At 42.1% G+C, this 21266-nt stretch overlaps 3 protein-coding genes across 4 annotated transcripts; 1 reads left to right on the plus strand and 2 right to left on the minus strand.

The window, feature by feature from the left end:
- Positions 1-478: 478 nt before the first annotated feature.
- Positions 479-9020, minus strand: mutyh (mutY DNA glycosylase). 2 transcript variants are annotated; one of them, XM_047343061.1, is made up of 15 exons: positions 8834-9020; positions 8094-8218; positions 7449-7488; positions 7289-7362; positions 7163-7204; positions 7006-7077; positions 6723-6836; positions 6552-6649; positions 3179-3323; positions 2977-3052; positions 2700-2882; positions 2212-2357; positions 1940-2089; positions 1266-1316; positions 479-1150 (listed from the first exon to the last, which is right to left on the minus strand). In XM_047343061.1, the coding sequence occupies exons 1-15, from the start codon at positions 8940-8942 to the stop codon at positions 1007-1009; spliced, it is 1569 nt and encodes a 522-aa protein (XP_047199017.1). In that variant the 5' UTR covers positions 8943-9020; the 3' UTR covers positions 479-1006. The 2 variants fall into 2 exon arrangements, with proteins under 2 accessions (XP_047199017.1, XP_047199019.1); XM_047343063.1 differs by lacking the exon at positions 1940-2089.
- A 226-nt stretch (positions 9021-9246) lies between these two features.
- armh1 (armadillo like helical domain containing 1) lies at positions 9247-13525 on the minus strand. Its single transcript, XM_047343141.1, has 11 exons — positions 13195-13525; positions 12530-12598; positions 12257-12423; positions 11972-12168; positions 11301-11385; positions 11087-11203; positions 10109-10181; positions 9893-10022; positions 9733-9810; positions 9551-9632; positions 9247-9448 (listed from the first exon to the last, which is right to left on the minus strand). The coding sequence occupies exons 1-11, from the start codon at positions 13398-13400 to the stop codon at positions 9423-9425; spliced, it is 1230 nt and encodes a 409-aa protein (XP_047199097.1). The 5' UTR covers positions 13401-13525; the 3' UTR covers positions 9247-9422.
- A 1079-nt stretch (positions 13526-14604) lies between these two features.
- On the plus strand, positions 14605-21167 carry mpnd (MPN domain containing). Its single transcript, XM_047342882.1, has 13 exons — positions 14605-15005; positions 15574-15776; positions 15933-16154; positions 16945-17044; positions 17135-17213; positions 17304-17400; positions 17490-17562; positions 17687-17763; positions 18149-18317; positions 19418-19488; positions 19601-19690; positions 19804-19896; positions 20207-21167. Exons 1-13 carry the CDS (start codon positions 15002-15004, stop codon positions 20291-20293), a joined length of 1365 nt encoding a protein of 454 aa, XP_047198838.1. The 5' UTR covers positions 14605-15001; the 3' UTR covers positions 20294-21167.
- Positions 21168-21266: the final 99 nt, after the last annotated feature.

The following is a 21266-nucleotide window of genomic DNA, read 5'->3' on the forward strand; positions in this document are numbered from 1 at the left end:
TGAGAAAAAAATTCTACATTTACAATAATAAAGTGGTAATATTATGAGAAAATAGTTATAAATGTTTTTAGAATAAAGTGGCAATGTTATGAGGACAAAGTTGTACTATTACAAGAATGAAGTTCTAATTCTATGCTTGAGGAAATGAGGAATGTGGAGCCTCGTGTTGTCTTACTGTTGAGCAGGTTTCAAAACGGACAGAATATTTAATCTCTGTGACTCATCAGCACATTATCATAAGCATCAGGACACTGAAACCAACTGTCTATTCTGAAGAAAGAACCACAGACTTGGTGGAATCTTTGCTGCGGGTTCACTGTAAAACGTTGGTTACATCTGATTGATATTCAAAGTGGTTTCGTAGTTTCTCAAGAAATTATTTCAATTAAGTTGTTAAAGGTTATTGTAGCAAAAAATGTATCCAGTTAAAGCCGGAAGATAATATATTGTTGCCCGAATCAGAGACATTGACTCATTGTACACAAACGTAAACTTTATTTAATACTGTGACCGGATCATAAACAGATATTGTTGTGGGTGTGTTGTAAACAGTCAGAGGAGTTTAGAGACTAGAGATTAGTTGAGCTACACAGAGGAAATCATCTTATGTCTCATTGTTCAGCTAAATTACTGTCAGTGTTTTTCTCATCAACATTGATGATGTTCTCCAACCGTGAACTAGCAGAGCTCTGTACAACACTCAGCGGTGGAGGAAGTGTTCACATCTTAATCATAAAGGTGAAAAGGCAAAAGTCTGCATGATCATAATATGGTGATAAAAACATGATCTGCAATGAGGTCATTCAAAATCAACATGATGCACTAAAAGTCCCCACAGGGATTTATAAGAGCTGTATACACACTCAATATAAAGCCATTTAAAAACGTATCACTTCAAATTATTGGATAGAATTCGGTGATGGGATCAAAACAATACATTCATGTGGAAACAGGGGAGTTCATACACTTGTGAAGGCACCATGTTGGACTTTCACATCCAATTCCATCAACTTTCCTCTTTCACTGCTTTGAAGAAGCAGCTGAGCGAGAGCTGTCGGCCTCCGCTGCTCTCTGCGCCCAGTTTGGCTTTTTTGGAGGGCAGTGGCTTCTTGTTATTTTTGACACCAGTTGCGTTTTGCTTCTTTCCATTCTGAATGAGACAAAGAGAAACAAGTGAGATATGTGACATCTGCTATTATGGATCATAAAATAAGGTGCGTTGTTGTAAAAGGTCGTGAAGTGCAGACATATGCAGAGGTACTTACCTTAGAGGTCTGTTCTTTCTGACTCTCCACAGAATCATACAGCTTCACAATCTGCAGGAGAATAGACAACCATGTGAAACCGTTAATACTCATGTGTGGACACTCACTTACTCCTGCTGTCTGAAACAGACACAGCTAGGGGTTCTTAAGAGATACCTCCGCCAAGGCTAACGCAAGTGAAATAAATTCCTGGATCCACTCCAAATTTTAATGGGTTCTTCCTTGGGTTATGCCACATCTCTCCACAACTTAGGGAAACCAGTGGAGTGGCTTTTGACAAATTCTGGTTACAGGCAGAAACAGAAACCTCCTTGGCAGAAGTAATGACGTCCTGCAATCATGCTTCAGAATCTCTGAAACTGAATTTAACAACCACAATAACCAGACAACAGCTTTTTCATTTCCTGGTTTAAAAACAATTACCACAGCAGCGTGATATCAGGGAGAAGCTAAACTTAAAACCACTGAAATCCTGTGAAGTGACAAACAGCACATGTTACATATCACTCACTCTTGGGTTTATATTTTACTTTAGGTTTCACATTAGAGGACATATTTAAGCGAGTAGACTGCTGTTGTTAAAGCAGGCTACTTTTATTATTATCATTATCATCATAACACACACACACACACACACACACACACACACACAGCTGTGTAACCAAAACACAAACCTTTTTCACTCCTGTGGACACGGCAGCTTCCTGTAGTGCAGCTCTGCTGAGCCACTGTGTGTTTTCAGTGTGTGTTTGTGTGTCTAAGTCATTCAGGCGCACAATGTGAACCACATACGTCTGGTGGATGTGGGAGAAGATGTGAACCACCTGCAAACAGCCATCAGTCAGTTTTCAGTCAGTGATCAGTCAGTGATCAGTCAGTGATCAGTCAGAGGGTTGTTACACAGATATACAAAGACTTTATCTCTGTGTGTAAGATTTGTGCTTACGTCTCCGATGTGCTGGAGGAGGGTCTCAGTCACACTAGTTCCCAGCATCCTGCTGATCACAGCACAGAGCGCCCTCTTCTGTTTCATCTCAGAACTCTCCTCCTCCAGCAGAAGACTAGGAAACTCCCACAAGCCTGCCAACAACCCTAAAGACACACACACAGACGTTATTTTGTACTTTCAATCACTTTTTCTAAGTTATTTAAACCCGTCTTTTGTATTTCTTTATTTGTTACTTCTTTTATTATTTCTGTCCACTGAAATTGAAAACTTAGGGAAATGTGAATGTCCTGTATGTGAATATTGCTTTTCTAGTCTTGATGACACTCAAAGGGCTTTATAATCGTTTTTTGACAGTGGTTTTTTAGCGGTTCAAATAAGAATGTGAAAACAAAATATCTACCCTCAGGCTACAGACTAATTTTGGTGTAAGCTGTTGAGCACCACAGACAGACCCTCCACCAGTAGGAAACACTGCAGGCTCTGACCTTTGTCCGGTCTCTGTTTGAGCAGGTACTCGTCCTCTCCCTCGTCACCACGTCTGATCACCACACACGTCAGAGTTCGCTCCACCCGGGGCGCCTTCTTTGCCGGCTTCCTGGGGAAGTTGTGAACGCCCAACGCATTGTCCCACGGCTCCGAGGGACAGAGCCGACATGTTCCACTGATCACTGAGGAGGAGGAGAAAATTCTAAAGTTATTTAGAATCACATCTACATGAAGGTCTGAGAGATGTGAGGGAGGAAGAGGAGGGAGAACACTGACCACATTCTTCTATATCAGGCAGGGATGAGGTTTTCCCCCCCAGCTTCCCCAGAAGCTTCTTAGAGTTTTGCTGCACCTGCACATTCACACACGGGATCCCAGACATTAATGATCACTGACTTCTTCTTCTGTGTTTAGAAGGCAAAGCACAAACCATGAAAACTCCTTATTAACAACGGTTAGCACCAGTGACAGGCTTTACCTTGCGATACGAGTGACAGTGAGACTGGACAGGACACTGGCTGCACACTGCTCCTTTAGGGGTACACACTCGGGCCCCCAGCTCCATCATGGCCTGGTTAAAGTCCCCAGGTCTGTCTGGGTCCACCAGTGTGTTGGCTAGATCCCTGAAATACAACAGAATTTCCTCACTGTCATAGCGCCACCTACTGATTCGCCATAAAACAGGAAGTACTTTGTAAATCCAATCTGCATTATCCAACCGGCTCCGAACTACTGACCTATGATCACAATCCTGACCTGAACAGCTCCATATATTAATATTAGTTCAGGGTCATAGCGCCACCTACTGATCAGTGTGAAAATTAAGTTGTGGTAACATTGTCCAATTGACACAAAATTGCTCACGCTACATCAGAGCCCCTACTTGAACATATTTGCCCTTGAGGAGAGAACTGTGAATAATGGCAGACAATGACAACTGTATTTGTCTTTATGTTGTTTGAGGCCAATGCTTCTGCACCAGGTCCCACTCAAATGTCATTCACTCTAAACAACAGCTCAGTGTCTCTAGGACAGCTATGACCTCACTGCTAAGGTCGACCAACGAAACAAACACTCAGTGTGTCTGAGTCTCATGGTCAGTTCGTCTCCTTGAGTGGGATCAACAATTCAAGTCATGTGAGGACATTTGGGTTTAAACACACCCAGCACAGGGCAGTCTTCAGAAGTGGGGGGTATTACTTGGCTCTAACCTGTGTTGCTCATCTTCTCTCCTCAATGCATCGAGAATCAATAAACTGGGGACATCAGGACTGGTTTAAGAAACCAAATAAAAGCAGAGGTGGGAAGTAACAAAGTACAAATACTTTGTTACAAAGTATAAATACTTTGTTACTGTACTTAAATAGATTTTTCACGTATCTGTACATTACTTGAGTATTTATTTTCCTGACCACTTTTTACTTTTACTCCCTACATTTGAACACAAATTTCTGTACTTTCTACTCCTTATATTCTCAGAACTGGCTCGTTACTTGAGCAGCAGAGGTTGGCGCACCTCTCTCTCACTCACTCGCGGGCCCCCTGCCTCGAGAGACGCGCAGGCCCCGCGGCTTGTTTGCCGTCGGGGGGGCAGGTACTCATGCAGGAGCTCGGTTCAGTTCAGTCTTTATTATTAGGGCCCGAGTGGGAGGTCCTATTGTATTTCGAAGGATTTGTTTTTCCCTTTTGGGGCTTTTTCAGGGCCTAGACATGCTCAAATTGTTCCCAAAGTTTGCAGGGAATTCAAAACCCTAAAAGGTAATTGTATTCTGGAGTAATTTGAAATGGGCGTGGAAAAATGGCTCAACAGCGCCATCTAAGGAAAAGCCCCTCAGTTAGCTTTCACCGATCTTTACAAAAATCGTAGCCCAGGTGTATCATGACAAGACAAACAAAAAAGGTCAGAGGTGCAATGGGAAAAAGCAACAGGAAGCCCGCCATTTTGACTGTAGTGGCCATATTGGCCATTTTCCACATTTTTACTTTGATGTACTTGTCCCAGGGCTTTCATCAGATCAACTTCATATGGAGATGCGTGTCATCACAACAAGATGGAGATGAAAAGACAAAGATCGATTTTCGTCACACGGCGTGGTGTCAGAGTTTGATTACACGACATGAAAACACAAGGTTCTGTATCTCGGACATATTTGGTCGAATCGAGTCCAAACTAGACATGTAAGACAAAGTCCCGGCCTGATGACATTTACACAGAAATCATGACGTAAAACACAGCGCCCCTGGTGGCTACAGGAAGTGACATGTTTTACTTTGATGAACTGCTCCTGGCTGCTTTACAATATACAGCTCAAAAGAGCTCAGTCAAGTCATTGGCTCATGGTCAGAATTGTGACATTTCCTCAAACCGTGTAAACATTGAGGTGCGGCGAAGGTTCATCCTTCGCCAAAGGAGACGATGTTGTCATAAGTCCAGTGTGCATTGTCCTATCACCGCCAAATTGATGTCTCATGATCAGCTCTGTGTCAATATTTCCTCAGTGTCATAGCGCCACCTACTGATTCGCCATGAAACAGGAAGTACTTTATAAATCCACTCTGCATTATCCAACCGGCTCCGAACTACTGACCTATGATCACAATCCTGACCTGAACACATCCATATATTAATATTAGTTCAGGGTCATAGCGCCACCTACGTTACATTACTTTACGTTACTTTACGTAACCTTTCGTTACTGTTAGTTACTTCGTTACTTTGTAACTTTTCGTTACTTTTAGTTACTTTGTTACTTTTCGTTACTTTGTTACTTTTTGTACTTTTCGTTACTTTTTGTTACTTTTCGTTACTTTTCGTTACTTTCGTACTTTTAGTTACTTTCGTACTTTTAGTTACTTTTTAGTTACTTTCGTACTTTTACTTATTTAGTTACTTTCGTACTGTTACTTTTTAGTTACTTTCGTACTTTTAGTTACTTTGTAGTTACTTTCGTACTTTTAGTTACTTTTTAGTTACTTTTGTTACTTTAGTTGAAATAACTGACTGAAACCGGTTGTTTTGTGTCTGTATAGGCCTACTATAAAAAGCACTTTGCATTTTTAATTTTGGCACTTGTACTTTTACTTTTGATACTTAAGTGAATTTCAACACCAGATACTTTTGATACCCAAGTACATTTAATATGAGCTACTTTAAGACTTTGACTCAAGTCATTTTCTTACGGGTGACTTTAACTTTTACCGGAGTCACTTTCAGGTAAGATATCTGTACTTTGACTCAGGTATGGTGTGGAGGCGAGGGGGCGAGAGGGCGGGGGGGGGAGAGCACCCTTCACCTGCACTGCAGAGGATCAATCAGCACAGGGGAGAGCTGTTAGCTGATTGGTCCTCATGCTTAAGAGGCAGAGTCTGAGCTGCCTCAGGAGGACTCGCAGAACACTCGGGAGACGCAGACACACAGGACACAGGGAGACTCTGGAAGAGACCGACGGAGGTTTAAGTTGATTTATGTTTGTTAAGTGTGTCTGAGTTAATAAAGATGATAAAACCTGAATGGTTCGTCTCTGGTTGCTGTGGTGAGAGCCGCGTGTCATGGTCGACTGCCACATATGGCTTTCAAGTACTCTATACACCACTGCATAAAAGCGATTCTGGCCTTGCTGCATTGACTTTAAGATTTTATTGATGACTACAAAACAAGCCGCACGCCACCTTAGATCAGCTGATAGTGACAGTGACTTTGAGGCTATCGGGCTTTTGCGGTACAGGCCCAAAACTCAGGACTGACTCACCAGCTGAGATCAGACATGCTATGTCTGTGGGTGAATTAAAATGTATATTGTTTACTTTTTATTCAGGGTTTGTTGGGGATATTTATTGGCCTTTAAACTCACCAAAGAGCCTCAGTTACTGCAGGACTGGTGCTGTCAGCTCCGATGGCTCTCAGGCGACACAGCCCCCGGATCACATTTCCATCCACAGCTCCAGTTACCTAGGCAACAAGGACACAGTCACCTTGTCACTAGCACCTACAAACATGTGTGTGTGTGTGTGAGATGACTAACCTGTCCCAGTGCAATAGAACCAACAGCAGCAGCAGTGTAGCGGCCCACACCAGGTAACTCCTTGAGCAGGCTGTCAACTGTCAGAGGCATCTGTCCCTTCAGCTCTGTCACGACCTAAAAGAAACACAGCAACACAATTAACACACAACTTCTTAATCCTCTCCTTAGCATTTTTCTCATCAATTATCAGTGTGACCATTCCAGTCACTTTGCACTGGGCAGAAAATCAACACAAAGCTGCTGGAACAAAGAAGAGAAGTGACACAGATACACGGACAGAAACCTTCTGAGCTCCTTCGTGAAGTCTTCTTCCTCTGGAATAGTATCCGAGACCCGCCCACATCTGGTTCACCTCCTACAAATAGATCAAAATAAATAAATCCAAGTACATTTTTGACATTTTTAGATGAACACTCTCTGTAGCTGCTGTTAGTGATCACCTCCAGTGTGGCAGCTGACAGATCCTGAACAGTCGGCCACCGCTGGAACATAAAGAAGTCCAAATTACACACCAGGCAGGATATTCACTAGATTTAATAAACACCTTATATCTTTATGACACCAACCTTCATCCACTTGTTGTAGTAATCTATTACTGTGGCCACTTGAGTCTGCTGCAGCATGATTTCTGAAACCCAGACTGAGAACAGGGGAGAAAACCTTCTTGTAAATTATGTCAACAGCAACTTATAATATCTTACATTTGTCATTAAAACATTTTCATACCTGCATATGTCCTGATGTTGAGGTCTGGTTCTGTCACAGCCTGTCAGAGAAATACAGGGAGCCGGCCTTTACATTACTTCATGTAAAAGCATAAACAACAATTCCATTTTTTCGCAATGTTGGGGCATTATTGAATATCACTGTGAATGATAAAGATGCATTGTATTACTCAGTTATCATTAAATGAATCCTTGAAGTAAGAATTGATGCAGATTAAGACATAAAAACAGACCGTTTGAAAAAGGCAACATTAAAATAAGATAAGGACGTAAATAAGAAATCACATCACTGTACATTCAGCTGCAAGTCAAATACTGTTAGATAAAATCATTAAGAAATAAAAATATCATATTCAGAGTGTATTGCACAGCCTCAGTTTGATCTATAATGCACTGACTATACATTTCATTTTTGTTTTGTTGTGTTAAGTAGTATTTGTGTGTATAATAGTATAATAGAATAAAATTATCTTTGTTATAATAGAAAACATTATGCTGCAGTAACCGTGTCCCTGAATCACACATTAAACCTTTTGCGCTGTCATCATCATCATCATCATCATCATCATCAAATATAATATATTATATATATTGTGATTGTTGGGTGTCTGTCTCAAACCAGTAAACTGAATGTGTGTGTTTTTACCAGAGTCCTCCATGGCAGCTCCCTCTGCTCCCTGTCGTACCACGTCAGGAGCTCCGAGCGCAGCAGCACCACAGCAGCAGGATCAGTGAAGGTGTGGTACGAGGACGGTGAGGCAGTGGTTTCCTCTGGAAGATCAAAACATTATTATTCTATTTTTTTTGTGGAACTAAAGATCTTTAGTATGTTGCATATAGTTCAGGGCCTTTTTTATTTGATTATAGATACTTTAATATGTCCTTAATTTTTGCTTTAATCAAATATTTTTATTGTAAGCCTGTTTCAGACTGAGCACATAATGTGCCTGACACAATAATAAAAATCAATCAAACAAATCACAACAGCAGCTATTACCGTATTCTTTAACTAATGCTCAGCACCCACACATTATAGAAACAGTTTAATATCATTATAGTTATAATATCATGATTACATTTGCATGAATTATCTTTGCTATTGTGCAGAGCTGATTTTGCTCTCTGCACAAATATCGCGTATCCTGGTTTATAGGCCTGATGTATAAAGTGAAGCTTTATTTGCACCATGAAGGCAAAGACATGTTCAGTGAAGTCTCTTATGAAAACAGATGTGAAACTTAACAAGAGAATAAAAGTAGGATGAGCTGTGGTGACTCGGGAGACACCAAACACTGCTTCATGTTTACATACAATATAAACCCACTCCCCTCGACCTCTGCCTTTAGAAACAACACGACTTGAATAACATCACCATGGTGACGGTACCTTCTTTCACCGCTGTCTTTGTCCTCTTCCTCGTTGTTTTTGCAGATTCTATCACTTCCACTCCGCCTCTTTTGCTCTGACGCATCGCTGATCGCAACCTGCTCATCATCGGTCACCACGTACAGTCGGATTTCACGGTTTGTTTACCTCGATGATTCCAGTTTGTCTCCCGCCACGTTCAGGATGCTCGTCCAATCAGCTGCGAGGAAGTGGGGGAAGTAGGCGTTACGTCATCTCCGGTAGGTGGGTCAAGTAAAAGTTGCATACGGGTCTTTTTGTGTGGTTCATTCATATTGATAATTATTACTATAACTTTAATTACTGTGAAATAGAAGATATGATTCTTATTTGTGCTTTTTTAGAGAAAACAAACGGGGAATAAGTAAATTAATAAAAATGAGTCAGGAAGCAAATTAATAAAAAAAAAAAAATATTTTTCATGATTATTTAAATTTGAAAATAGTAGCAGAATGTTGACAGTTACACTGTTTTTTTATTAACATATAAATGCAACAATTACAAAATTTCAAATTAAATTAAATTTATCTGCTTCATTAAAATTATTATTATACAGTATATGCTCCTCTTGTCAGTCTTCAGAGTCACCATCCAAAACTGTAACACAAACATTAGGGAAACAAATATTTTCTGATCATAAACTGAGGCGTCAAACTCTTCAACCAGCTCTAACATAAACTCAGTGATTCAAGTTTTCACCTTCACATATGTTGACTTTGTTCGTCAGCAGGTTTTCTGCTTGTGTTTCATCCAGATTCATGTGAAAAGTCTCAGCCTGGTTCTGCAGAGACCGAGTTATTAGATTTGTTATTGCAATCTTCTCCACGCTCACCTTCTAACCCCTGTTATTGTGATATGTGTCAGGTTATATGAGAACTTACCACAAAGGTTGCAAACAGTGACGTGCCCATGAATCTCTCCACATGTTCCTCAATGACAGGGGATGAGCGGACAAAGTGCTAGGCAGGGATGACAGCAGGTATTCAGTGCAAGTCTGTGCATGGAACATATGTATGTGTGTAGCAGATAACATGTATGTACCTGTAGGGCCAGGCTGGCTTGTATCTGAGCATCAGTGTGTTCTCTGTTGCCCAAAGCACACAGGAGACACTGGATCACTCCAAGAGAGAAAAGAGCATGAGAAATCTCCGGATCCTCTTCAGCCAGCAACCTTCAACACAATCAACACCATCAAAATACATCATTACTAATAAACTGCAATTAATCCTTATAACTTTTCTCATTTAATGACCATACCTTATGGTTTTAGCTGCAGCCGCTTGTTGCACAAACACAGGCAGAGATCCAATCATCACCATCATCTCAGCCTCTGACGACATTGTATGTGTAAAAAAAAAGTGATAATAACATGTTAATGTCACAGGATATAATTACCTCAGATTCCCCAGATCAGGGGAACATCCAGGATTTTTTTGTTTAACTTTCTTTAACATTGTGAGATATAGGGAGATATAAACTTTTTTTGTTTATTTCTCAAAGAAATATTCATGGATCCTGATGACATGTTTATGGGACTGATTCTATGAGTGTGTTCAATTTGGTGCAGAACCAAATATAAATTTTGAATCTTCAAATAAAAAATTTGGATCTAGTGAATTTAAATGTGGCTGTGACTGTTGGGCTAGTTTACTTATGTAATCAGAAGGTACAGGCCCATCTCATGCAAATTAGATCCACACACAAATTTATGAGTGCAAATATGAATATACCCTGTTTTTATGGTCAGCCTCAGATGTTGGGCTGTTAACTTGCCAATATCTGTATTGCTTCATTTATCATGTTAATTCATCAAGCTTGTTATGAATTATTCTAATGTTAGTGTGTTGTCTATACATTTTATGTGTTGAGGATTTAGTGAATTCAACATTTGTTCATGGGTTTATTATTCTATTATTTTCTAAGGGTTCAGATTTTATTCATGTGTTTCACTTTGTATTTTATGTTTTTCTTTGTCGAAAGGGTTATAAAGTCTTGAATCTTGACTCTTCTGATTGTTCGTCACCTGAAGCTTTATTTCTCCAGCTTAAAAGTTTTCTACTGGTCTATTTTAGAAGTTCGAGAAAAATGCCAATAACTTAGCTTAGGTTTCCTGATGGAAATTCTCTTCCTATTACTGATCAGTTTAAAGATGCTGCTCTATCAGACTTTAAAGATAAAACTGACTTTAATTAGCTACACATGGAAAAGCAACAGACATCCAGACTGAAGTGTCACCTTCTGTGATCTGCTGTGACTTCACGTCTTCTGTAGCAGGCCTCAGCAGAGCCACCAGGCCACTGAGAAGCACCGGCCTCACTTCAGAACACTTCAAGTCGAGGATAAGATGAATAGCTGTCAGGGAGAGAAGAGTGTTGGACGAGGTGAAACTGTGAAGCTACAGGAAACGTTTATCACTATGAGGTTGGAATTAAATGTCTTCTCTTCTTACCTTCATCCTGGACGTCCAGGTGAAGAGATCGCAGCTTGTTCAGCAGAGGGTCAACAATGCTCTGATGGGCCGTCTTCATTCTGGACTGTGAGGGAAAATAACTTCTTCTTAAATTGTAAAAAATATCATAAATTGTTTGGTTCTCATTACATATATAAATCTAAAGACATTCTCATGATAGGACCACACCAGCAGAATAATAATAATAATTATTATAATACATTTGATTTGTATAGCGCTTTTTAAGGAACTGAAAGTTACACAACATATTAAAACATAACACAACATAACATTTAATTATTTTTACCAGTCTCAACAACATGGCTGGTGTTGTTTTAACCTGTGTGTGTGTGTGTGTGTGTGTGTGTGTGTGTGTGTGTGTGTGTGTGTGTGTGTGTGTGTGTGTGCGTGTGCGTGTGCGTGTGTGTGTGTGTGTGTGTGGTCCTGTAGCAGAAACTAACTCTGAGGCAGACTTGTCTATTTTGGCAGGTGTTACAGCGGGTGTCTCCAGGTCAAGACCACATTCTTCCATGACTACACACACTCACACAAATACACAAAACAATTCCAGCCAGATGGTAAAAATAGATACGGTCCGTGCATGAGTGGACATGAATGCTCTGAGAACAGTCATGTTCAGGTTTGGAATGCAGCTTCATCTCTAACTGTACCTGAACAACACGTAGGGTGTGCAGCACCATCTGCTGGGCTTTAGGAGAGCTACAAGCCATGAGGGCGATGAGGCTTTTGTAGATCAGATTTTGATATTTAGGATTCCAGTGGGACAGGGACTCCAGCAGGGCCCAGGCTGTGTCTTGGGTTTCCTCTGTGTTTGTCTTGGCCAGACACCCTGCTATCACTTCCACGCCTGTAGAGTAATAAAGAGGGCAAAGCTGATGGATGCTGAAGTGCCTATAATGATCCAAATGGTGAATCAAAAGAATAGTGAAATTCACCATGGCTTTCACAGATCATCTCTTTGTACTTGCGACCGGCGTTGGAGACAGTGAGCAGGAGATGGACGGCCTCGGCCTTGTCCTCCTCTTTGCTCTCAGCGTGACTCAGGATGTCCAGGAGAGTGAGAACGCCTCCGTCCTCCAGGAACTCCATCAGGTACTGATCACTGACCGAAACAGAGCAGTCACAGAGGAATTGAGCTCACTCAGAAAACGGCTCACAGATACAGTCGTTGATAGTTTATGATGATGATGTTTTTTCATTTCACTTACTGGCCTGATGCAGACAGGAAAATCCTGATTGCTCTTAACTGGAGGCCCAAGAAAGTCCCAAACATGTATCTGGACATTTAGTGAAGGACTGGGTCTCAGTTGGTTATATGAGTCAATCCAGTAGGTTCAGGCCCCCAGGAGGCCAACAATATATCTACCAATCCATTTTGTGTTCTGTTAGCAGGATTATACAAAAACTACAGAACTGATTTGATTGTAACTGGAAGGATGAGGTTTGGCCAAAGGAGAACCTTAAAAATCAAACATTATTAGAGGACGGATATCTTGGTGTGTACAATTTGGTGCAGCTTACTTGAGTTTAAGGGCACTATCAAGTTCATGAAGACTTCATTGCACACAGAACTAAAAACGTTAATAATATTCAATATAATATACAGTACAGGATACAGAACATATACATTATAATATTTTAAACATAAAAATACAAAGATGTGGGTTAAAGATATGAATTACCATTATTGTCACAGTCATACATACAGTGTTTGATTGTTTTTGGTTGGCTACTGTTGCTAAGCAATCAAAGCTCAACAGGGTCCTGACCCTCTGTGGACCACCCCCTGTAGATTTGTGATTCACGTGTTGATAGGTAAGTCAACAACAGGCTCCACGTGTCAGACATGGCTGTAACATCAGACTGAGGATACGTGAGTCTCATCCAGGTGGTGAGTCGAGCCAGAAAGAGACTGGACACCTGAGCGAACTCACTCTCCAGCTCATAGCACGTCTTCCCTGAGCTCTGACCCACAAAGGTGCTCAACATGCGGCCGCGCACCGTCCTGTCTCCACGGTCCCACTCCCGGAGAAAACTCAGCACTCTGCCGATGTTCGCTGGTTCCTCCGGGTTCGACATGATGCTTGTTCCGGAACCGAGTCTGGATCTGGATTTACTTTATTATTATGAATGACACTGTTAAAGTCTTCTCAATCACGTCCGCTCATCTCCCTCTCAGTTTACGTGGAGCTGTGGGTTGCTTAGCAACCTCCCACCGTCTGTGTGCGTTCACGTGTTGTTGGAATAATCGGAGAAAGTAGCTCCTGACCAAGAGATTCCACGTGAATCTCAAGATGGAGAAATAAACCTTTTCCAAATAATGACTTCGTATCTGAAAACAAAACGTATGATCTCAAAATAACAACTTAATGTCTCAAAATAATGAGTTAGTATCTCATAATTAAACATATTTTATCATATCATTTTGTATTTCACTGACAGAAGTGAGCTTCCACAGTACAACTCAAAAATTCAACGAAAATGTTGGTACTCGAACAAATGATATTACTCTCATCTCCAAATAGCAGCTTCTAATGTGAACAAATGTTAAACTTTTGTCACTTGCCGAACACATTCGTATATATATACCAATATAGAAGCATTAAATGATTTAAAGGCCTGACCCTTTTCCTTTACCCTTTGTTATCATACAAATAAGTTTGTTTACATTTGTGATGATTGTATTTTTGTTCTGTATTTTGTAATCTATTTCAATTTAACTTATTTCTACTGAAGATTAATCATGAGTCTGAAATTAAGCAAAACACCTGTGTTTACACGGAGCCCCTGAAGTCCCAAAAGATGATTTATTTGTATCTCACAAGATAGTGTTTATGTTTTTTCCACCATTCGGACTTAAAAGCACGTGAACGCGCATGAATCGGAACAACTCCCGACTCCACAAAATCTGGAAATGGGACGTTCCGAGGAGCACGTGAACGCGCAGTGTATTCCCTGAACGTGGAGCCTGTGTTACCAGCAGGTGGCGGTGTTGAGAAGCAGACTCAGGCTAGACACACCGCCCCCTGCTGGCTGCTTCCCTGTACGTCAGCCTGTCTCCTCGCTAACGTGAAGGCGCTCGGTGCAGAAAACCCAGTTACACACAGCGGAGAGGGTTCGAAACCTGCGGCCTCGGTCATCGGGCAGTGTTTCCCACACACAGTCCTCAGGATGGACCGTGTGTGAGTCTCCTGACAGCGGGACCACACTTCATCTTCTCCGTGGGGGACGCAGATTTACCGCTGCACCGCTGGAACATGAACATCTTTCAAAACAAATATCCACAAACCTACGTTAATATCATGACTTCATATTGACTGTGAGGTGTTTAAGGGCTGATGGGAGTGTGCGTGGACCGGCACACACAAACACGCACGCACGCACGCACACATACATACACACACACGCACACAGACACACACAGTGACAAGGACGCAGGAAGAAAGAAAGGGGAGGGGACCTGACATTAAAGCAACACAACAAGGAAACTACACCGCGGAACCACACACACACACACACGCCTTCATTTTATGTTTTGAATAATAGCCGGAGCCAGTGTGGCGAAGTGTGTGTGTGTGTGTCCGTGAAATCAGCCCGCGCTCGAACCCCCGCACAAGCCGCGAGTGGTCCGGAACACAAGCCGCTTTTCCACGGGGCTGGACTTGAAGGCGTGCAGAGACATGGGTGAGAATAATGGACAGATGATTGTAAATGTGAGGGAGACATGAAGAGAGGGGGGGGGAAGCAGGCCTCTTCCTGCGGAGACAGCCGAGCAGAAACAAAAGAACAGCCCGCACAGCTCAGCTCGTATTCACGGAAACGCCAGTTTAGATTTTCTTTTTGATTTCCGTTTTTCTTGAACCGGAACAAGGTGGCTATCATTTTTAATATGCAGCACTTATAAATGAGGCCGGCTGCCATTACAGTGGAGCGCTCATTACCAAGTCCCTGTGCAGGGAGCGAATACTGCACTTTAATCCTCCTGTTACTTCCATATACAGATGTTTCACTGGCAGTCAGGTGCTTTGTAATGTGGAAACCTCTCAGTAACATTGGTTCAATGAGTAAACCTGATGTTAATGCACCATAACAAGCTAACATGAGGCTCCAACATCAACATGACGCCCCCTCCTCCCTCCAGCAGACCTGATCCTCAGTGTGTGTGTGTGTGTGTGTGTGTGTGTGTGTGTGTGTGTGTGTGTGTGTGTGTGTGTGTGTGTGTGCGTGCGTGCGTGTGTGTGTGTCCTCTCAGGCTCAGAGCCACCCAGCTCACCACAGGTGGTGGAGGATGGAGGAGAGGAGGATGAGGAGGAGCTGAGCGGAGGGGAGGAGGCAGAACTGAGGTCCAGCTCCGGCCGGGGGTCCCTGCTGACCCGAAGGGGCATCACCCTGAGGGTGCTGCTGAAGGACGGCCTGGTGGAGCCAGGGGACGGCGTGCTCGCCATCCACTACCTGGTAATAACACACACCACAGCAGAGGACAGGAAGAATGTGTAATATTTATGTGTTGAGTTGTGTCTGGTGAAGATGGCCGGTGTCTCTGAATTGCACCAGGTGATTTCTTTAGGGGAGTAAACACTCTCATGTGCTTCCTCTTCTCTCTTTCCTCAGGGTAAGAACTTTGTTGGGGACCTGTTGAATGATGGGAAGATCCGATGGGTGGAGACGGGTCAGATCTTCAACTCCCCCAGTGCCTGGGCGACTCACTGCAAGCGTCTGGTCAACCCGGCCAAGAAGTCAGGCTGCGGCTGGGCGTCGGTACGATACCGGGGGCAGAAGCTGGTCCAGTACAAAACCACCTGGCTGCACAAGTACCAGCCCAGCGCAGACATGGTGAGACCACAAGCATGGATCCATTTTGTTCTTCATCTTCTCCTTTTCTGAATAAAGCAAGTATCTGACACAAAATTAGAACATATTTTCTTGTAATAGTTTCTAATTCTGTGCAAATAACAACAAAGCTGAATGAAAAGCCCATTTACTTGCAGTACAGCATCTTATCAGATAGTTAATAAGTTAAGATAAGATAAGATAAAACTTTATTGATCCAACACCGGGGAAATTCTAATCTTGTATCAGTGCAGAGACTGGACGAGAGAAAAAAGAGTGGAGAAGAAGAGAAAAGTCAGATTTTTAAAAAAGAGTGATGAATTCTATAACAAGGGAGAGATCAGAACTTTTTTCATTTGGAAATAAAGTCTACTTTTATATTTATTTGCTCACAGAGGAAGAAAAATCTGTAATCTTATAATCCACAGTCCATTACATTGAGGCGTAGATATTCTGGAGACAGCATTTCTCTGACCCCTGATCACAGATTCACTGTGGACATGAGCAGTTTTCCTTTATCACACTCTTTAATTGGGAGGATTGTTAGAGGCCTGAAGAGGTGAAAATATACAGTGTTTAAGTAAAGTTAGTCAAAAATCCCAGATCTGGAAGGAAACAGATGGTTGATTGGCCTTTAATCATCCATGTTAACAAAAAGTTTATATTATCAAGACATTTCTCTTCAATGATATTTTCCCCTTTTATTTCCGGGACACTTGGGCATGATTTGTTCCCCTGGTAGTTTATATGACTGTCTCTGATTTACCCTGTGTTCTGTATCCTGTGATGTCAGAGCCTGGTGAGTGAGGAGGATGACGACGAGGATGAAGAGGAGGGGAAAACGGCCGTGCAAGCAGATGAGAAGAACAAGAACGGCAAACCTGGATTAAGTGGTACGATCCTGCTCTTCTTTCTTCTCCTCTCCTGTCCCCTCCCCTCCCCTCCCCTCCTCTCGTCTCAAACCTTTCTGATGCTCGTTACAGATGTCATGGTTTCTCGAAGAACTGACAGAGAGAGAATTCCTGTCAGATATTGCACCTTGGGCACCAGAGACGCTGCCAGGTACTTCCTGTTATTCTGACTGATCTATGTAATTTTAAATGACTATCATAATGTGCATGCGGTGAATGAGACACTACCTTGTCTCCTCAGAGATCTGCACACTCTAGTGGAGCTGTCGGCTTTCTCAGCCATCAACAGATTTCAGCCTTTCAACGTGGCCGTGTCCAGTAATGTTCTGCTGCTAATGGTGAGCTACAGTCGCAGCTGACGCAGGATAATGAAACACTGACCAACATTTTAAAACACACAGTTACCTGCTTTTTGTCCTTTTTATAGGACTTTCACTGTCACCTGACCACCAGTGAGGTGGTGGGATACCTCGGAGGACGGTGGGACACCAACACACAATGTGAGTGGCACGTTGACTGTAGAAATAGGAACAAGCAACAAAAAATAGGTATATATGAGCAGAAGATGAAAATGAAGATGTCTTCATCACCAGCGTGTTTCTCTTTATCGTTGCTGTATTTCAGTGCTGACAGTCTTAAGGGCTTTCCCCTGTCGGACCAGGCTGGCGGATAGAGACTCAGCTTCTGCTGTTGAGGAGGAGGTACAGTAACACAGGGACTGTGAATCAGTCATGTATGCCCTCAGAAAACATGAAGGTGAATGACAGCCATTTTAAAGATTCACAGCCTCTTCCTGTGCCCCAGGACAGTGCAGCAGGCGGCACCTTTTTCATTTTCTGGGACATTTTTAAGATTTTATTTGTTGGCAGAGTGAAGGAGGAGGCAGGAAACTGGATGTCAGGGTAGAGTGAGAAAAATGATACTTAGTAAGTGGTCTGACTGGCCGGGACTCGGACTACGTGCTAGGTTTGCTAAGCCTGGAGATGTGCACATGTATTAACTTCAGGTGAAACAAATCGCACAGAATAAGAATAACCATATATCCCTTTTTTAAATCAGTGTATTGTCCTCTTTCCTCTGGTCTAGATCTGTCAGAACCTGTTCATGCGCGGGCTGTCGTTGGTGGGCTGGTACCACAGTCACCCGCGAGGTCCGGCTCTGCCCTCGCTGCAGGACATTGACTCCCAGATGGACCACCAGCTGAGGCTGCAGGGTTCAAACAACGGCTTCCAGCCCTGTCTGGGCATCATTTGTGGTCAGTGTGGGACTGTTATCCCACTATGAAAACATGTAATATCAATATTATTAATTACTAATGAGTAGTACTCACTAGTACTATTCCATTAGTACTAGTCCATGCATGGAAGTCAAATAGCATTGAATAAGTTCACTGAAGTAACTCTATATACCTTACAGAGGAGGAGGATCTAGCTACAATGTTAGTACAGTAAGTGAACTGCTGGGTCAGAAATGGTTATCATCATCGATCAAATTTGATCTCTAGAGCCATATGAACAATTTGTCTCATAGGGTTTAACTTCAAGGTGCAACCTCCTCTGACCTTCACCCTCAACAAGAGTGAGACCAAACTACTAGAAAACCCCATTAACAGAGGGAGAAAAACATTTCAGAGAAGTCGCCCAAAAATGTACTTAAATAAAAATGAAATAAGGTAGTGGGGTAAAGTGTCGACAGATTAATTTCACGGAAATACCCTCAGCTGCTATCAAAGCCATCTGAATAAACAGTGCTGTTTATTTCCCAGTCACAAAATCCAATACAATGCAAAACGACTTTATTAATCCCCAAGGCACTTTGGTTTAGGGCAATTAACGCAGACTGAAGAAAACAAGCTACAGAACTGCACTGACAAACATCCAGTAAACCATAACACAATAAAACACCATAGAAGAGCTGTTCATTTGCATTGAGCTAAAAGTGCAATTCCTTTAAAGATACTACTTTTCTTTAAAAATACATAAAGTAATAATAAATAACTAAATAAATTAAACCACTTTGTTCTATTGTGTCTCAGTTGTGTAGAAATAAAAGCTGTAATTTTTACTGCTTTGTGTTTTGCAAGGAAATAAGGCAAAAAGTGAGGTGTTTTGTCCATGTTAACTTTTGAGTACCTGTAGGTTGACGGCCAATCACACTGCAGTGAGATCAGTAAAATATGACCAAAATAATTTGTAACCAAATTGTTACTAGTGTCCTAAAGGTACATTTCACTGCCTGTTCCTAAAATGGAAACTTCTTGTATTTCCAAGTGAAGGTATCACTACAATGAACACACAGTTTGTCTGGTCTAAACCTCGTCATCATTTAGCTCTGAACTTTTTCTCTTTTCAACAGGACCATATTATCACGGCAATCAAGGTGTGGCGTCCACAATCACTCCATTCTGGGTCGTACCACCACCTGAGGTAAAGAAACACACATAAGTAAAAGACTTAAAACTAATCGTTGTCTAATTTCATGTCGGAGACGTTCGTTGATGTTTTATAATAAACCTGCGTCTCATCTGTGTTCCTGCAGCAACGGCCCAATGACTACGGCATCCCAGTGGCTGTGGAGGTCACCTACGTACAAGACAACTTCCTCACCAGTGACGTCCTGAATGAGATGGTAGTGATACTGCCGTGTCAGAGCTGTGAAAACAAATACAACAGATAAATCCAAACATGATTCATGGTTTTTATAAATTACCATTAAACATGTTTTTTTTTTTATATCCAAAGATGCTGCTGGTCGACTACTACAGGGCGGCTCCCGACGTCGTCCAGTTCAGCCAGTACTGGTGCCCGGATACGACCATGATGGACAAGATCAAGGTAGAAGGATTAATGGGAGACAAAATAGATGTTAACTTAGGCTACATCCATACTACTACGTTTCTGTTTGAAAGCGGCGCTTTCAAGCTAAAACGATCTCTGGCCACACGTTTTGGCTCCGTATCAGTTTTGATCCCCGTCCATACTAACATGTTTGAAAATGCATATCACGTGATAGCTCGCATTTCCGTGCGTTTTCGTGCATTTTCAAATGGAAAATTAGGAGTGTGGATGTGGCCTCAGCTGTAAAGGGATGTGTTCGGGATTCCTCAAGCCCCTTCATCTGACCTATGTGTGTCTCCTTCCTCAGGGCTCTCTGAGCTGCCATGCCCCCAAAGACCAGGCCTACTCACAGATCTTGGAGCATGTCTACAGTCAGCTGGGCAGCATGCCCTGAGCGGATCCGTCCTTGCGGATCCGCTCTCCTTCTCAAGTTGTTCCATTTCAAACACCTCCTGTGCAGAGCCACCAGGTCTCGGCTGCCACGGGCGTAAACAATGTAAAACCTGCTCTGAAAAACATGTAGATGCCTTGAATTCTCTCATGCTTAATTTGACGCAGCGTTATCACGGGTTAAAACACACGTCAATGACACTGAAGGTGCTAAAGCTGTGATGTGAGTCACCCCAGGACCTTTTATTTGCCAACAGAGAAAGGGATTTCGAGAACAGGGAACTAACGAGTGTTAAAAACCAATAGTGAAATATTGTTTTTATGACACTAAATGGAAGTGTTTCATGGATCAGCCCATGGAGGAACGCCGGCCTCTTACCTTTTACACATGGACCTATGTGCCTGTCGGTGCCAGTTTCCTGTGCTATGAGCAGATTTTGGCAGATATGTACAATGTTACCTTGTAATTGCCTTTATAGAGTAAACCAGGATCAGCGACTGGGCTGAAAACATGAAAAAAAAAATGGTAGTGACCTAAACTATACTCTGAAATTGGTTTGTGAATGTTTTTGTCACTAAAATCGAAGGGTTGCAGTAAAGTAAAAATCCATTTTGACAAACAAGTTTTCTTTTTAACAAACCTGTGTGTGTGTGTGTGTGTGTGTGTGTGTGAGAGCTGCGTTGTGAATGTGCGTCTCTACTGTGTCCCTGTCAGGTTCCACCACATGAGTCCTGTTGTTAGGACTCATTATTGCTTCCTCTCTAGCTGTACTGTATTTATTAACTGTGGACTGTGTACATGTGTGAAGACTTCTGCCTTAAGCCTGCTGATTGATTACCCACAAAGCATTAAAATATAAACACTGGAACTATTTAAACATGTCTATCTCTTTTTTTTCTTTTTACCTCTGAAACACCTCCAGGGAAACTTTTCAAATTTGGAACTAATGTTTCCTTGAAATCAAAGATGAAGTGAT

Source organism: Hippoglossus stenolepis, chromosome 14, assembly GCF_022539355.2.
Source record: "Hippoglossus stenolepis isolate QCI-W04-F060 chromosome 14, HSTE1.2, whole genome shotgun sequence".
NCBI classification, from domain to species: Eukaryota; Metazoa; Chordata; class Actinopteri; order Pleuronectiformes; family Pleuronectidae; genus Hippoglossus; species Hippoglossus stenolepis.